The 18,575-nt window shown below is 43.5% G+C and overlaps 1 protein-coding gene across 2 annotated transcripts in view; it reads left to right on the forward strand.

Annotated features, from left to right (window-relative positions):
• The window catches only part of NCF2 (neutrophil cytosolic factor 2), a 146,792-nt gene that overhangs the window by 63,128 nt on the left and 65,089 nt on the right, over positions 1-18,575 (forward strand). For both annotated transcript variants that reach the window (XM_063939760.1, XM_063939761.1), the window contains exons 7-9: positions 9,099-9,142; positions 11,143-11,284; positions 15,477-15,539. In XM_063939760.1, the coding sequence (XP_063795830.1) occupies positions 9,099-9,142; positions 11,143-11,284; positions 15,477-15,539 (249 nt within the window). The remainder of the gene's footprint in view (positions 1-9,098; positions 9,143-11,142; positions 11,285-15,476; positions 15,540-18,575) is intronic.

Genomic DNA, 18,575 nt, shown 5'->3' on the forward strand with positions numbered 1-18,575 from the left:
CTCTACTATTAATCTTAACAGACATTATCACATAACGACCTTCAGGATCAGTAACATTGGTCAGGATTTCAGTGGTCATAGAACGTTTCGCCAATATGACAACACCTCTGGCCTTAGAATTGAAAGAGCTAAAACCTAAAACCCGCCAGTTCAGAGCATTCAATTTTGCCGTTTCCTCTGGAGTTAGATGCGTTTCTTGGAGGAATGCCAGGTCTATGTGCTGTTTACCTAAATATAGGAGTATTTTTCGCCTCTTAGCTGGGGAGTTAAAGCCCCCGACATTCCAAGATCCCACCATCAAATTAGGCATAGTTCAGAGGAAAGGGCAAAACAGAGGAATTGTAAACTGTCTGCATAAGGGGCATGAGCATCATCACCTGCCTGAGGACGGAGGGTGGGAAAGAGGGGGGATGGAAGAGACAAAACAGGAGGGAAAGAGAAGAGATGGAAATAGAAAGCAGTAGTAAATAACAGGCCATACAATTGAGAAGAGGATACTTCTGTAAATAGCCAATATTTCTGTGACCAGTGACCTCCGGTCAACGAGCATGGGCGAATACCAGCGGCAGTGGTCCCGCACCCTGGCATTAAGTGGTGTGCACCAGCAGGAAAGGAGGAGCCCCTCCCCACCGCGATATACGTAAACGAATCCCACCCAGAAACCCCTGGTAATTATGCTATATAACCAAATGCTCCAAGAAGCAATATAATATTATAATATAAGCGATATACAGTGAGCAGTATATAGTAGAAAACCTGTGGCTAATGTAGTGAATATGGCTGTATAACCATGAAAATGCAGCATAATGGGGTACTTCCCAGCCACCATAGCGCTTTTTCAATTTGCATCTGCAAAATAGGCGCATAGGTAAGAACATTTCAAGGAAAGAAACAGGAAATCGGTCAAAACTAAATCCAATAGCAGGCAAAGCAATTGTGGAGTAGTGACGGCTATCATAGTGCCCGTGTGTCATTGTCGCTCTAACAACAGAAACCAAGGCAGTCCATGCGTAATAGCGTGGTATAGATATATTTACAGAGCTAATAAGGCGCCAAGTGAACCCCTATTAAGCAGCACCCCTTTGAACCAATGGTATTCCCTTATACCTAGATAACAAACTGTGACATGCAAATAATGGGTACAACAGAGTGCGCTAGTGGGCTAGATGGTTCCCAAATGTGAAGATATCGTAATCCTTTATACAAAATAAAAAGGTGATATAATTCCCATAAAAGAGGAATCAAAATACTTCCCTTACTACTTCATCAAAATGCTCAAAGTTTTCCAACGGATTCCATATACAAAGGAAACAACAAAATGGCATATAGTGTAGTAGGTATATACAAGGGTATTTAATGACAAAACTTTTCATAAAAATTTCAGCGTGTGATAAAAAACGCTTATACACATAAACAAAGTATAAAATGGATCAGTAAGAAATACACCCAAATGAAGGGTGATGTTTAGGGTGGAGGATTACCAGATAGTAGCGAAAATCAGGCCTTAAGATGTAGTAATAGGGTGTTTGGCTCCGGAACCTCGTTCCCTTGACCGTATTCCCCTTCCGTCTGGTTCACCTTTTCCCCAATTAGATAAAGGTAGACACTCCACTCTCCAGCTGCAACGCGTTTCGGGGTATTCCCTTCCTCAGGCAGTGAGGGTGGAGTGTGGTGGACTTCCTTTTAAGCTCCCTTCCGTAATTACTTCCAGGTTAAAGGTCAAATTCATTTTTAAAACATTATTAAAACTTTCCACAATACATATTATCATATTACTTAAGAACTATTTCCATTATCATCCAATTTGTAATCAAACTGTTTAAAATATAGTCGTAAATTAATGAAATTATTAGATTTCATGCGTACATTGACCGGAAGTGATCATTATACAACTTCCGGTATCGGCCTCCCAAAAATGATCCGCAAACATCTTTTAATATCATGACAAAACAAACTTCAATAGTATCCGGGCTCCTTGATCATTCATCTATATGATGCCTGGAGTCTGTAGTGTTGTGTCCACACCCGGCGTTGTATCCGCACCTGGCGTCGTTTCCTCGTGGAACGCATTTTGGAACGCATCACTAACTTCCTGTTAACTTGCGATGACGTATTTCCGCTTCCGTTCGGGGCCGTTAGTAGCGTGTAATCTCCCCATATTAAGTCTGGATTTTGCAGTCATATTCTTAACACAATTTATACAAAAAAACTTATAGTATTAGTCCTGCATGTATACATATATGGAACGCATTCTGGAACGCATAATAAATATCCAGTCACTTCCGGTGATGCGTTTCCTGTTTAGTCCTGCTGCTTCCATATTATTTGTTGGCAACAAATTCTTAACACGATAATGCCTACAATTAAAACAACCAATATTGAGTCAATTAAATTGTGATGGGGTTACTAAATAAAATTTGTATATATAAAGCACTAAGTAGGTATAATATGGAAACATGTAAATAAAATCGTGAACTATAGTGGGGAGACAGCTTAAAGGAACCACTTTAATTCAAAGTCTGCGTTCAGACCTTGCGGCATGAGGCTCTTTACTTTATGTATCCACCTCATTTCGCTCTTGGCCAAGCGTGTAGCTTCATCCCTTTGCTTCCAATTGTTCTTGATGTTTTCAATCGCCAAGAAGCGAATGATATTTTTGGTCGAACAGTTGTGCTTCTCTTTAAAATGATTAGACAGTGAATGTGTCGTCAGTCCCTTTTTTATATTTCGTATATGTTCACTGAGCCGGGTTTTTAAGGCTCTGCTTGTTCTCCCAATATACACAAGATGACAACTGCATTCTATAAGGTATACCACATTCGTGGTATGACAGGTCATAAATTGATTTAATTTGTAATTATTCTCATTTACTGTAAAATCTTCATATTTTGATTTCTCCATCTTGATCTCCCTACATGCTTGACATGTTCCACATCTGTAGAATCCTTTATTCCTTATAGGATGCTGATCTTGATAGGGCAGAGCACTTCTGATCAGTTTGTTTTTGAGGTTGGGAGCCTTCCTATAGATGAATTTAGGCATTTTTGGAATTACTTCTTTCAATATTGGGTCCTTTAATAAATGCCAATGTTTCCGCATGATGGATTCCATTTTCTTGTGTTTGTGGCTATATTGTGTAATGAACGCAAACTGTGCTTTTCCATTATTAACTTTCTTGTTCTTGGAGTTTTCCAGTAGTTCAACTCGATCTCGATTAAGTGCGTCTTCCTTAAACTTTTCTAGTTTCTCTTTATTGTAACCTTTCTGTTCAAAGCCCTTCTTCATGACGTCAATTTGATCTTCGCAGGTTTTTATATTGCTACAATTGCGTCTAAGTCTGAGAAACTGACTCTTGGGAACACTTGAGAGCCAGTTGGCATGATGTTCGCTTGTCACGGCTATATAATTATTTGCGTCAGTTGGCTTCTTGAAACATTTAGTTTCGATCTTTCCATTTTCTACATAGAGAGTAAGATCAAGAAAATCAATTTCTGTTTGGCTCGTTTTAACAATTAATTTCATATTGAGATCGTTGGAATTAAGATTTTCTGAAAAGCAGTCTAAATCAGTTTTGTTCCCTTTCCAAAAAAAGATTATATCATCTATATATCGATGCCAAAAGGGGAGATCTTTACCGAAAGCTTCATTTGTTTTGATGTTCTTTTCTTCCCAATATGACATATAAAGGTTAGCAAAACTTGGTGCAAATTTTGTCCCCATCGCAGTTCCAACTAATTGATTGTAGTAAGTGCCGTCAAAATAAAAATAATTATTCTTCAGTATAAATTCTATACCTTCCAGCAGAAATGCCTTCTTATCTTCTGAATAATCAGTTCTTTCCAAATAATACCTAACTGCTTCTAGTCCTTTGTCATGTGGTATGTTGGTATATAATGCTTCCACGTCTGCAGTTGCCATCCACATCTCATGCGACCATTCCAAAGTGTTGATCTTCCTTAGTACATCTGTTGTATCTTTAAGATGGAATTCTGTTTTAGCCACCATCGGTTGTAAGTGTGCATCTATAAATTCCGATAGGTTCGCAGTCAGACTTCCTATCCCTGCTATAATTGGTCTACCTGGGGGCTTTATAGGATTCTTATGCAATTTTGGTAGTATATATATGGTGGGAATTGCAGGATCTGTAACATTAAGATATTCAAATTCCTTCTCCGTAATGGTTTTTTTATCCAAATGTGTTTTCAGGAGCTGATTGAGACTGTTTTTCATTCTTGTTGTTGGATCATTCCTTAGTTTGGAATAGGTCTTCCCATCATTTAATAGGCGATACACTTCCTTGATGTAATCTTCTTTATTCAAAATGGCAACCCCCCCTCCTTTATCGCAGGGTTTGATAATGATGGTCTCATCTTTCTGTAGAGACTTAAGTGCGGTTCGTTCTTTTCTTGTAAGATTCCATTTCTTTGTCTTTATTTTATCCAATTTTTCCATGTCTTCAAGTATTGATTTCTGGAAGCTATCTATTAAGCTACCCTTTAAATGCTTTGGGTAAAATGTGGATCTCTTCTTAAATGATCTTCCCGAGGGATCCTCTGTTCCTTGTTCGTTTTGGTCTCTGGTTAGGAAGAATTTTTTGACTGTAAGTTTTCTTATGAACTTTTCAATGTCTATGAAGACATCGAAAGAGGAGGTCTTATTGGTAGGTGCATATTTAAGACCTTTAAGGAGTAGTTTTTCTTCTGTACTAGTTAGTGTCTTATTACTTAGATTGAATATTTTCCCTTGTGTGGTTTCCTTGGTAACGTTACTCATAGTGGTGGAGATAACCTTATTCTTTTTCTTTCTCTTTCTCTTTTTATCCTGACCTCTTTTCCCTCGTCTTCTTTTGATTAGAACCTTCGATGCTGGCGTCTTGCCCGAAAAGGGGTAGCATCTTCTTGTCTCCAATACTCAGTTCTTGTGTTCATCATTGCTCTATTTTCGTAGTTGTTCCTGGGGTATTTATTCCAATTATTCCCATATTCCTGTTGTACTATCCCATTCTCTATTACCGAATGTAAGATATAGTCTATCCTAGATAGCGTGTGGTGGGCTGCTGAGAGACACGTGTATTCCCTCTCTGTGGGATGTAAAGCTCTCCAGATATCTACCGTCCGTAAGCTGTCAGCTAATAGAGGAACCCCAAGTTTGGGTAGTGAAAGAGGTTTTGTCGGTGTGTGGGATCGATCTAAATAGGAGGAGGAGATAAGATTCAAATCTCCACAGAGTATTAAGGGGTCTGTGAGAAGAGGGGTTAGTTTGGCGAGTAGAGATTGAAAGAAATTTTTGGAATAAATGTTGGGTGCATATACGTTACATAGTGTATAAACTCTACTATTAATCTTAACAGACATGATCACATAACGACCTTCAGGATCAGTAACATTGGTCAGGATTTCAGTGGTCATAGAACGTTTCGCCAATATGACAACACCTCTGGCCTTAGAATTGAAAGAGCTAAAACCTAAAACCCGCCAGTTCAGAGCATTCAATTTTGCCGTTTCCTCTGGAGTTAGATGCGTTTCTTGGAGGAATGCCAGGTCTATGTGCTGTTTACCTAAATATAGGAGTATTTTTCGCCTCTTAGCTGGGGAGTTAAAGCCCCCGACATTCCAAGATCCCACCATCAAATTAGGCATAGTTCAGAGGAAAGGGCAAAACAGAGGAATTGTAAACTGTCTGCATAAGGGGCATGAGCATCATCACCTGCCTGAGGACGGAGGGTGGGAAAGAGGGGGGATGGAAGAGACAAAACAGGAGGGAAAGAGAAGAGATGGAAATAGAAAGCAGTAGTAAATAACAGGCCATACAATTGAGAAGAGGATACTTCTGTAAATAGCCAATGTTTCTGTGACCAGTGACCTCCGGTCAACGAGCATGGGCGAATACCAGCGGCAGTGGTCCCGCACCCTGGCATTAAGTGGTGTGCACCAGCAGGAAAGGAGGAGCCCCTCCCCACCGCGATATACGTAAACGAATCCCACCCAGAAACCCCTGGTAATTATGCTATATAACCAAATGCTCCAAGAAGCAATATAATATTATAATATAAGCGATATACAGTGAGCAGTATATAGTAGAAAACCTGTGGCTAATGTAGTGAATATGGCTGTATAACCATGAAAATGCAGCATAATGGGGTACTTCCCAGCCACCATAGCGCTTTTTCAATTTGCATCTGCAAAATAGGCGCATAGGTAAGAACATTTCAAGGAAAGAAACAGGAAATCGGTCAAAACTAAATCCAATAGCAGGCAAAGCAATTGTGGAGTAGTGACGGCTATCATAGTGCCCGTGTGTCATTGTCGCTCTAACAACAGAAACCAAGGCAGTTTATGCGTAATGTACGACTAGATTACAGGTGAACATTCAGCAGGAAATGATCAATTTGTCGCTGAAGGGAGATCCGAAATGTCCGCGCTGTCTTCTCTGGATACATTACGGAGGTAGGCCGCTGCGTCAGCAGGTGATAGAAAATCTTTATGGGAGGTACCTTCATAAATGCGCAAGCGAGCGGGGTATAACAGGCCAAACTTGCGACCCTCTGAAACAAGTTGAGTGCAAATAGGGGAAAAAGCTTTGCGGGCCCGGGTCAGTTCCACTGAATAGTCCTGGAATATGAAAAGCTTGTTACCCTCCCATTGGATATCCCTCATTTTGCGAGACGCGGACCAGAATGCTAATTTATGAAGGTAGTTCAGACAGCGGAACAAAGTTACACGTGGGCGCGGTTTGTTGGGGGTGGGCATAGGACCCACACGGTGAATTCTTTCAATTACTAAATCACTACATTCCCGTTCTATATTCAAAATTGCGGGAAGGGTAACACGGGCAAAATGAGCCAGCGCCGTGCCTTTAAGTGATTCCGGCAATCCCACAAGTCTGATATTATTTCTTCTTGCGCGATTTTCCATATCATCTAACTTATTCCATATCTGATAGTTCTCTGTAGTAAGAGATTTCACTGAGTGGTGCAGCCCTTCTATGTCATGTGTTGCAGCCTGCAGTTGAGATTCAGTGTGTGTGACCATCTGCTGTAAGTGCTGCAGCTGTGTCGTTATATCACTGACAGCTTGTGAAAGCAGGGGGGCCATAGTGGCTTTTATAGCTGCCACGACATCTCCATATGTTACCGGAGCCTCCGGATCCCGGCATACCTGTGAGCCTGCATACTCAGTCCCCTCCGCCGCGGCTTTCTTGGAAGCAGGAGTGGTGACTTCAGGTCCGGCGCCAGGCGCCATATTGCTTCCCGCGCGGCGCTTCTCCAGCCTCGTGGATGCGCCAGCGGGGGCCTGCATAGCCGTGGTTACGGGTGTTACAAAGCGATCCATCGTGATCGCGGGTCTCGCCGGGGGCAGTCTGGGCGGTGTGGAGGCTGTAGTAGCCTTGAAAAGGTTCTTTGCAGCGGGCGGCAGGACGGAGCTCCGGTGCTGAGCGGCTCACTCCATGGGTCCCGGAACCGGAAGTCCCGCTTATCAAGATTTACCGCAGCTACGTTCGACGGCATGGAGGTTGAACGCCAGATATTAGCTCAGAAGGGCATTCTGAACAAAGTCATTCCTACCCTGATACAGGCTAGGAAAGGAGTAACGTCTAAACATTACCATCGCATTTGGAAAAAGTATGTATCTTGGTGTGAATCCAAGAAGTTTCCTACAGTGGAGTTTCAACTGGGACGGTTTCTCCTCTTCCTGCTAGCAGGTGTGGATATGGGCCTGAAGTTGGGATCTGTGAAGGTCCAGATTTTGGCCTTGTCCATTTTCTTCCAGAAACAACTGGCTGCCCTCCCTGAGTTTCAGACTTTTTTGAAAGGGGTTCTGCACATCCAGCCTCCCTTTGTGCCGACTACGGCGCCCTGGGATCTTAACGTGGTGTTATAGTTTCTCCAATTGGATTGGTTCGAGCCTGTACAGGAGGTTGAGGTCAAGTTTCTCACGTGGAAGGCTGTCACTTTGATGGCCTTAGCTTCTGCTAGACGTGTGTCGGAGTTGGGGGCTTTGTCTTGTAAACGTCCCTACTTGATCTTCCATGAAGATAGAGCTGAGCTCCGGACACGTCAGCAGTTCCTTCCAAAGGCTGTGTCGGCTTTTCATATCAACCAACCTATTGTGGTGCCAGTTGCTACTGACTCCTCAATTACTTCTAAGTACTTGGATGTTGTAAGGGCTCTGAAAATCTATGTGAAGAGGACTGCTCATCACAGAAAATCGGACTCTCTGTTTGTCCTGTATGATCCCAAGAAACTTGGGTGTCCTGCATCTAAGCAGACGATCTCTCGCTGGATCAGGTTCACTATCCAGCATGCGCATTCTACGGCAGGATTGCCGTGTCCAAGATCTGTTAAGGCCCACTCTACTCGTAAGGTGGGTTCTTCCTGGGCGGCTGCCCGGGCTGTTTCGGCTTTACAGCTTTGCTGAGCGGCTACTTGGTCTAGGTAGAACACGTTTGCTAAGTTCTACAAGTTCGATACTTTGGCTTCTGAGGACCTAAAGTTTGGTCAATCAGTTCTGCAGGAGCCTCCGCACTCTCCCTCCCATTCTGGGAGCTTTGGTACATCCCCATGGTACTAATATGGACCCCCAGCATCCTCTAGGACGTAAGAGAAAATAGGATTTTAATTACCTACTGGTAAATACTTTTCTCGTAGTCCGTAGAGGATGCTGGGCGCCGCCCAGTGCTTTGTTTTTCTGCAGTGGTTACCTGGTTCAGTACGGCTTTGTTCTTAGTTATGTACTGCCTTGTTACTTGGTTAAGTACTGTTTTTCAGCTGTTGCTGAGTTTCAAGCTAGTTAGCTTGGTTTGCCTTGTTTGTGTGAGCTGGTGTGAATCTCGCCACTATCTGTGTAATCCTTCTCTTGCAGTTGTCCGTCTCCTCGGCACAGCTTCTAGACTGAGTCTGGTAGGAGGGGCATAGAGGGAGGAGCCAGCCCACACTATTAAACTCTTAAAGTGCCAATGGCTCCTGGTGGACCCATCTATACCCCATGGTACTAATATGGACCTCAGCATCCTCTGACTACGAGAAAAGGATTTAGCGGTAGGTAATTAAAATCCCATGTATAGTACAGTATCTGAACTTTCCTGTTTAATATTTGTAGGCCAACAGTGCTCCGCAACGTCCAAAAACACCTGAAATACTGAGGTAAGTCAGATACTGTAGGTTTCTACGACTTTGTCACTGGTAAACTGGAGAAAATCTCCAGATGCACCTTGGTGGCTGATTTTGTAGTAAGAAACTAGCAAATGCCATGCAGGGTAGCGCACTGAAGTATTTATATGTCACTGATAGTCATAGAAAATAAATATAAAGGTACTCAGGAATTGCTACTCACAGTGTTCCAACTTGCAACACTTGTGGAAGGTCTGCAAATGCTTCCAGTGCTTTCCCTCCTAGGGCCTAATTCAGACCTGATCGCTAGCAAGCGATTTTTGCACTGCTGCGATCAGATAGTCGCTGTCTACAGGGGGAGGGTATTTTAGCTGTGCAAGTGTGCGAACGCATGTGTAGCAGAGCTGCACAAACAGATTTTGTGCAGCCGCTGCGATCACATCAGCCTGTCTGGGACCGGAATTGACGTCAGGAACCCTCCCTGCTAACGCTTGGACACGCCTGCGTTTCACACACTCCCTGAAAACGGTCAGTTGACACCCACAAATGCCCTCTTCCTGTCAATCTCCTTGCGATCGCCCGTGCGAATGGATCCGTCGCACAAACCCATCACTGAGCGGTGATCTGCTTTGTACCCGTGCAACACACCTGTGCATTGCGGTGCATGCGCAGTTTGTGCATGATCGCCCGCTATGCGAAAACGCACAGCAGCGATCAGTTCTGAATTACCCCCTTAGTCCAGGTGTTAAATAACTCGGCCACAACCTAGTGACCAGTGAAAACAGTCCACATATGTTTCAACACTCCTGAAGGTGTGCAGGTGTCTTTCTCCATCACAGGGAATTGGTCACGATGTGGTCTGTTTTGCGTCTCCCACCACAGGCTGCTGGTTGAATTTAGCTAACTCCAACTGGTACCTACGATCCGTGTCACATTCTGCAGTAGCAGCAGCCTGGTTCTTAGCGGTGAACTAAATGGATGAGCTGCATTATCTCATTGTTTGGCTGCTTCGCGTACTTAAGAGCCGCCTGTAGATATAGATCCAAGGCAGAATCCTCGCTGGAAATAGTACAGTTGTCCGATCGGCGATGGGTGCGCCCAGTAACCTCCAGTGACAGCTGCTCCCCAACCTCAGACCTGGGCTCTACTGTATCCACTCCAGCTGTTGGTCTGCTTTCATTAGTGCTTGAATCAGCTGCTCCTTGGTCCGATTCACACTGTCAAGGTTCCTCTCTGCACATTGAATACACTTTAAAAATCAGTAGCATGTGCCGCACAAGGCTTAGGGTAAGGTCAGAATGAGAAATTAAGTTTTAATTTCAAGAATAAGAATACCTTCAGAGCTTACAGGTACAAAAGATAGTTACAAAGTATATATGATTATATTTAAAAATGCACACAAACTATGATTTCAGAGAAAAATAAAAGGAATAAAGGTTCAGAAGTTCCTGAACTTACTATAAAGACCGTAGGAGTTCCATTGTGGGGGCTTCACAGAGATAGGAGGTATGGGCACCCTCAACGCTTGGTTGTCCTTATAAGGGTGCACACTGCATCCACCTAAACAGGCATACAGTATTTATCTCAGCAGCAATTACTCATGACACCCCCTGCCTCTTTTGTGGATTTTAACCTTTCCAAAACCAGAATTGGCTGTACTTTAGGATTTGAGGGGTTTAATGGTCAAGTGGGCAGGGGTTTTGTAATTACTTGCTTCAGTCTGTTTGAAGCCCAAGAGTCTGGATTGTTATGGCATCGGCCAGGAAAGAGATTCAACACTTTCTTTAGACTGGGCATCTTTGGCCTGTAGGCACGACCCCCTGCTGTTATAGTCAACAGACCTCTTCAGAAATAGAGTAAACACTATCCAGTTAATTGATGACATTTCCATACAGAATATACATGGGAAGGTGATACCTAGAAAAATGGCATTTTCATAACTGGTTGTACATCACAGGTATGTTTATAAATCACACCAATTAACCAGCAAATGAGACAAGTGGTGAGGAAACAATTTCCTTCCTATCTTTCAGGACGTTGCAGGGAGAGCCACATCGTGTACTGTTTGAATTCACCCCAGAGACTGTAGAGGAGATGGGCATTATGCCGGGAAATATTGTATTCGTGCTCAAGAAAGGGGATGATAATTGGGCAACTGTTCTATTTAACGGAAAGGTAACTCACAATGGACACAAATTATTTCATACATAATGTAACTATAGTATACAGAAACTCAGAAAATTAGAATACCGCGCAAAAGTGAATTTATTTCAGTAATTCAACTTAAGGTGAAACTAATATATTGTATAGACTCATTACATACAAAGTGAGATATTTCAAGCCTTTATTTGTTATAATTTTGATGATTGTGGTTTACATCTTAAGAAAACCCCAAAATCCAAAATCTCGGAAAATTAGAATATTACATAAAATCAATAAACAGATTTTAAATACAGAAATGTCGGCCCTTTGAAAAGTATAATCATGCATATGTACTCAGTACTTGGTTTGGGCCCCTTTTCCATGAATTAGTGCCTCAATGTGGCATGGCATGGATTCTATCAGCCTGTGGCACTGCTGAGGTGTTATGGAAGACCAGGATGCTTCAATAGCGGCTTTCAGCTCTTCTGCATTGTTCGGTCTCATGTCTCTCATCTTTCTGTTGGCAATGCCCCATAGATTTTCTTTTGCCCAGGTAAGACGCTTTTGACGTTGTTTGTTGTTCAGGAGTGGCTTGACATGAGGAATATGACATTTGAAGCCCATGTCCAGGATCCATCTGTGTGTGCTGGCTCTTGATGCACTAACTCCAGCCTCAGTCCACTCCTTGTGAAGCTCCCCCACACTTTTGAATGGCCTTTTCCTGAGAAGAAAAAAAGACCTGGTCTGTTGCTCAGTGGTCCAAATTCCTCTTTTTTGATGACAGCAAATTTTGCATCTCATTTGGACACCAAGGTCCCAAAGTATGGTGGAAGAATGGAGAGGCACACAATCCACACTGGACTTCAAGCATCTTGAAGTTTCCACAGTCTGTGTTGATTTGGGGAGCCATGTCATCTGCTGGTGTGGGTCCACTGTGCTTTATTAAGTCCAGAGTCAACACAGCCATCTACCGGAACATTTTAGAGCACTTCATGCTTCCTTCAGCAGACAAGCTTTATGGAGATGCTGACTTCATTTTCCAGCAGGACTTGGCACCTACCCACACTGCCAAAAGTACCAAAACCTGGTTCAATGACCGTGGGATTACTGTGCTGGATTGGCCAGCAAACTCGCCTGACCTGAACCCCATAGAGAATCTATGGGGCATTGCCAAGAGAAAGATGAGACATATGAAACCGAACAATGCAGAAGAACTGAAGGCTGCTATTGAAGCATCCTGGTCTTCCATAATACCTCAGCAGTGCCACAGGCTGATAGAACCCTGCCACGCCGTATTGAGGTAGTAATTCATGCAAAAGGGGCCCAAACCAATTACTGAGTACATATGCAGGATTATACTTTTCAGAGGGCCGACATTTCTGTATTAAAAATCCTTTTTTTATTGATTTTATGTAATATTCAAATTTTCTGAGATTTTGGATTTGGGGTTTTCTGAAGATGTAAACCACAATCATCAAAATTATAACAAATAAAGCCTTGAAATATCTCACTTTGCATGTAATGAGTCTATATAATATATTAGTTTCACCTTTTAAGTTGAATTACTGAAATAAATGAACTTTTGCACGATATTCAAATTTTCAGAGTTTCACCTGTATGTGCATTATGGCAAAAGCTGGTTAGAAAATGGTCATTAAAAAAAATGTATGTACTGTAGGTTGTTGGTCCTAATTCAGGCACAATCATAAAATACACAACAGCCTCTGCCCAGTTAGAGCCCTGTTGCGGTTACCTGTGATCCCACCCATACTACACCGGTGCTTTCTTGGGGGTCACATAATGGCAAAGTGTCCGTTTCGATGCTAAAACAGCTGAATACCGCTACTACGTTCAGTAGAGATATGGCAACGAAGCAGGGGGGGCGCCATTTCAGTCCAAGGGTGGCGGGGGCGTGAGGGAGGACTCCCACTTCCTACCTTTCTTGTGGGAAGTTGGTGTTTCCTCATCGGCCAGCGCCATCCTACCAGTGATATTTGGTAAGATGGAGCATGTGCACTAGAGGGCAAATACTCTGGCACAGTGCCTGGGTCTTTGCTTTCAACGTGCATGCAAAATCTTCCTGAAGATATCATTGTGAAGATGGCACCGGCTTTAAGTATAGGTGTACTTGGGAGGGGGGCAGGGTGGACTCGGGTTCCTCCAATGGCTAAAAAGACACAAATGTTGCATTATGGGAATGTCACAGATTTGGTGCTGAAAGAGGTTCCGTACAAAGACAGAAAGCTGCGCACACAGGAGGCCATAGCCTGAGAAACTGCATCTGCCATGGCACCCTATCAGACATTTTATAGACTGTACTAAATAGATGATAACTAGTATCTGATAGGTTACTATGGCCAACACCACTATTGTTACTCTTTAGAAGCTCGGATAATATCAGTCCCTTAGGGGTCAACTCAGTTAGGTGCGAGGTGGGCAAAGTGCTGTTGCAATGGCATGGGAATGCCAGCACGGCACTTCATCTAGCCCCATCTCACCCCAGACTTGTGCGGTTTTGTACGCAGTCCAATGTGGCTGCAAATAAAAAGCCATGAATTTAGAGCTGCCATCAGTGCGGCATATGGCGGGTCTCACTCGCAATGCAAGCTGACTCCATGTTAATTTAATTGACCACTTAGTCTACTGTATAACTTCGGTCTCAAGCAATTATCCAACTATTTGTAGACAGTCATCTAGTGCATCAAGAGTGTTAGCATCTGAAAGAGGAATAGAAGAACTGCTGGATGTGGTGATAATGTTATCAGTGATCACATCAAAGTTTTGTAACTGTAAAGTTAAATCTAAAGCAGGGTACACGCTTGTGCAAGTATCGGCCCAATATATGTCTACAAGCGCTACTACAATGGTACAGTGGGGGAAAGGGGTTTTAGTCCTGCCTAAAAATTGCGATTCTCAACCTCCTGATCCCCTTGCCGATAGCACCCGCTGACCTAAAAATAGCACAATATGTACATGGGGGGTCATTCCGAGTTGATCGCTCGCTAGCAGATTTTAGCAGCATTGCACACGCTAGGCCGCCGCCCTCTGGGAGTGTATCTTAGCTTAGCAGAATAGCGAACGGAAGATTAGCAGAATTGCAAATAGAAAATTCTTAGCAGTTTCTGAGTAGCTCCAAACCTACTCACAGATTGCGATCAGCTCAGGCCGTTTCGTTCCTGGTTTGACGTCACAAACACGCCCTGCGTTCGGCCAGCCACTCCCCCGTTTCTCCAGCCACTCCCGCGTTTTTTCTTGGCACGCCTGCGTTTTTCCGCACACTCCCAGAAAACGGACAGTTTCTGCCCAGAAACACCCACTTCCTGTCAATCACACTCCGATCACTTCAACGATGAAAATTCTTTGTTCGGATGTGAGTAAATCTACTAAGTTTTGTGTTAAAATACTTAGCGCATGCGCACTGCGTACCATGCGCATTTTAGCCTTAATCGCTCCGTTGCGAAAATCGTCAACGAGCGATCAACTCGGAATGACCCCCATGGTACACACTGATCTGATAATCACTCGGAGGATTGGAGCAGTTATCTAAGCTCCAGTTATCGGCACAGCTTGAGTCAGCACATCCCCGACATCACCTTTGCAGCATCTGTAGATATTAATGGTAATGGGTCTGTGGTTCAGACTGTTATATATAGCAGTGGTTAAAACCATGACTAAGAGATAACCCTAAGAAGAGATAATGAAATTGTTCACCACTGAATTACTGATCTTAGAGATATATGTTCTGCAAGGGAAACTACACCCAGAGAAGCGTGCTTTACTAAACTATTTTTTAAACTATAGGTATCTTCTCCTGGTACAATTATATATAACTATTCCACTGGTGACAGCAGAAGAGGTGGTGGTAATTATAGCATTCAATTAAATCCTACAACCTAAATTCCCTATATTTGCATTCGGGGTATGGTTGCAGTTTTCTTAAATGTCATAAGAACTTGAACAAACTGAAAAGTAGGAAGAATACTTTTTTTTTTTTTTTTTTTTAAAGAGAACTGACCAATTGCCTCCTGGGGTAAATCCCGCTGCTAGAATGTACCAATAAGCAGTTTTTAGTGGAAGGGGGGGGGAAGCCCCGGAGGGCAAAGATCACATGGATGAGCTTTGCCATTAACTGCAGCTATATATGTAATTCATTGCTAATTTATACAATGCCTTTCACTCTTATCTGATGTGACACTGCCGCTGTTGTCTTTCTATGTTTATGTAGAAAGGGATCGTCCCCTGCAATTACCTGGAGCCTGTGGAGCTAAAGTTCCAATCCCATATGCAGGTAATAAACCTTCACAGTACCTGATAAATCCATTCTATACTGGAACAAAAGAGAAGAAAGAGTAACACTAAGCAGACATTTTAAAATTGGTCATTCTAATATTGGGTGGGATGTTATGGAGTCCGAGTTCGCCCGACGGGTGGTTCGGATGGTATCCCGCACATCAGGCGAACTCAGACTCCATTACATCCCTCCCCTAAAAAAAAAAAAATTATGTACTTTTTCCCCTCTATTCTAAACAATCTGGAAATGAGAGGAGCATAAAATAGTATTTTAATACCTACCAGTAAATCCTTTTCTCTTAGTCCGTAGAGGATGATGGGGACTCCAAAAGGACCACGGGGTATAGACGGGATCCGCAGGAGACATGGGCACTTTAAGACTTTGAATGGGTGTGAACTGGCTCCTCCCTCTATGCCCCTCCTCCAGACTCCAGTTATAGAACTGTGCCCAGGGAGACGGACATTTCGAGGAAAGAATTTATCATTTAAACACGGTGAGCGTCATACCAGCTCACACCTCAAACATGCCGCAGAACGTGGCATTCAATAGAACACCAGCCGACAGCATGAAAAATATACAGCAATATGCTGACCGAAAATTTAACACAACCTGTGTGTAAACACAACCAATAATAGCATACCGCATGCCATGGCATGAATAACGTCAGCAACCGACTGACTGAAAAGAAACACAACATGAGGGTAACCATAACCAATAACTGCAGATACTGTACGCACTGGGACGGGCGCCCAGCATCCTCTATGGACTAAGAGAAAAGGATTTACCGGTAGGTATTAAAATCCTATTTTCTCATACGTCCTAGAGGATGCTGGGGACTCCAAAAGGACCACGGGGTCTATACCAAAGCTCTAGAACGGGCGGGAGAGTGCGGATGACTCTGCAGCACCGATTGCCCAAACAAGAGGTCCTCATCAGCCAGGGCATCAAACTTGTAGAATATTTGCAAAATAGTTTGAACCCGACTAAGTAGCTGCTCTGCAAGGCTATAAAACCAAGACCCCTCAGGCAGCCCAGGATGAGCCCACCTTTCTGGTAGAATGGGCCTTCACCAATTTCGGTAACGGCAATCCAGCCGTAAAACGAGCAATCTTAATCTTATTACAGATCCAGGGCACAATAGTCTGCTTGGAAGCTGGAACCCCAATCTTGTTTGAATCATATAGGATAAACAGATCCTACGTTTTCCTGATCTGAGCCAATCTGGCAACACAAAATTCAGACCACATCGAGATACTTCGATGTCGCCCAGGCGTCAGTAGCCACCGGCACCACAATAAGTTGGTTCAAGTGAAACCGATGAAACCACTTTTGGCAGAAATTGTTGCCGAGTTCTCAACTCCACTCTATCTTCATGGAAGATTAAACAGGGCTCTTGTGAGACCAAACCGCCAACTCAGACACCCGCCTCGCGGATGCCAAGGTCAACCACATGACCACTTTCCAAGTGAGGAATTTCAACTCAACCATACTGAAAAGTTCAACCAAAGAAATTGAAGGAACTGCAACACCACGTAAAGATCCCATGGCGCCACAGAGGCACAAAGGGAGGATGTATGTGCAAGACTCCTTTTATGAAAGTTTGAAACTCTGGAAAGGAGGCCAATTGTTTTTTTGGAAGAAAACCGATAGGGCTGAAATCTGAACCTTAATCAAGCCCAACCCAAGATCGCATCCACACGATCTTGTAAGAAAAGAATGGAGAAAACGATCCAACTTAAATTCTTCCGTAGGAACCTTCTCGGATTCACACCAAGACACATAATTTTCTCCAAATATGGTGGTAATGTTTTGACGTTACTTCTTTTCTGCCTGAAGAAGAGTAGGGATGACTTCACTGGGAATACCCTTTTGGGCTGGGATCCGACGCTCAATCTCCAAGTCGTCATTTGGAAACCGCGGTAAGTCTTGGAACACACACGGCCCCTGCTATAACAGATCCTCTCGCAGAGGAAGAGGTCAGGGATCTCCTATGAGTAATTGCTGAAGATCCGGATACCAGCCCTCCTTGACCATTCTGGAACAATGAGGATCATCTGAACCTTTGTTCTTCTTATAATCCTTAACATCTTTTGAAAAGAGTGGAAGTGGAGAGAACACATAGACCGACCTAAACACCCACGGTGTCACTAGGGCGTCCACCTCTATCGCTTGAGGGACCCTCGACCTGCAACAAAATTTCTGAAGTTTCTTGTCGAGGCGAGACACCATCTTGTCTATTTGCGGAATTCTCCAAAGACTTGTCACTTCTGTGAAAAACCGCTTGAGGAAGACTCCACCCTCCTGGACGGAGAACGTGTCCGCCGAGGATGTCTGCTTCCCAGTTGTCCACTCTTTGGAATGAACATCGCTGATAGAGCGCGTAAATGTTTCCGTCGCCCAGCGGAAAATCTTTCTGGCTACTGCCTTTTCTTCTCCAGTTTTTGTCTGTAGAAAACCGTTATAAACGGCCCTTAACTCTAGACCGTTAATGAGGTGACAAGTACCCTAACATGACACTTGTCCTCGTTGAGAATTGCGCCGCTACCACAGGAGCGAGATACAGGTCTTGAAACCATGATTATCCCAGGTGGGAACCGGACCACTTATCCAACAGGTCCCACTAAACACTCAGGCCTGCAACCTACCCACTGAATGGCCTTGTAGGCCGCAACCATCTTTTTCAGCAACTGAATGTATTGACACTGTTGCAGGTCTGCCAGACTCTGAATTCTCAGAGCTTCCCCCATTTTTTTTTTTTTTAGAAGCAAATAAACTCTCCTCAGTACTGCATCTAATAATATTGCCCAAGCCGATCACCGCGTCGTTGGGACCAACAGGGATTCTGGCAAGTCCTGATGTTGAAGAACTGTCAAGGAGAAACAACGTTTTGCACCATTTGGCTTCTTGAACTCTCCGTAATTCGGAGAACGATCCAGTACAGAATAATTACGACTCCTTACTATCGAAGGAAACCCATCATACCGCCATCGCCCTGGTGAAATGGTAACAACAATCCTGAATCGCAAACCTCAG

The sequence above is a fragment of the Pseudophryne corroboree genome, chromosome 9 (genome assembly GCF_028390025.1).
Source record: "Pseudophryne corroboree isolate aPseCor3 chromosome 9, aPseCor3.hap2, whole genome shotgun sequence".
Taxonomy (NCBI): domain Eukaryota; kingdom Metazoa; phylum Chordata; class Amphibia; order Anura; family Myobatrachidae; genus Pseudophryne; species Pseudophryne corroboree.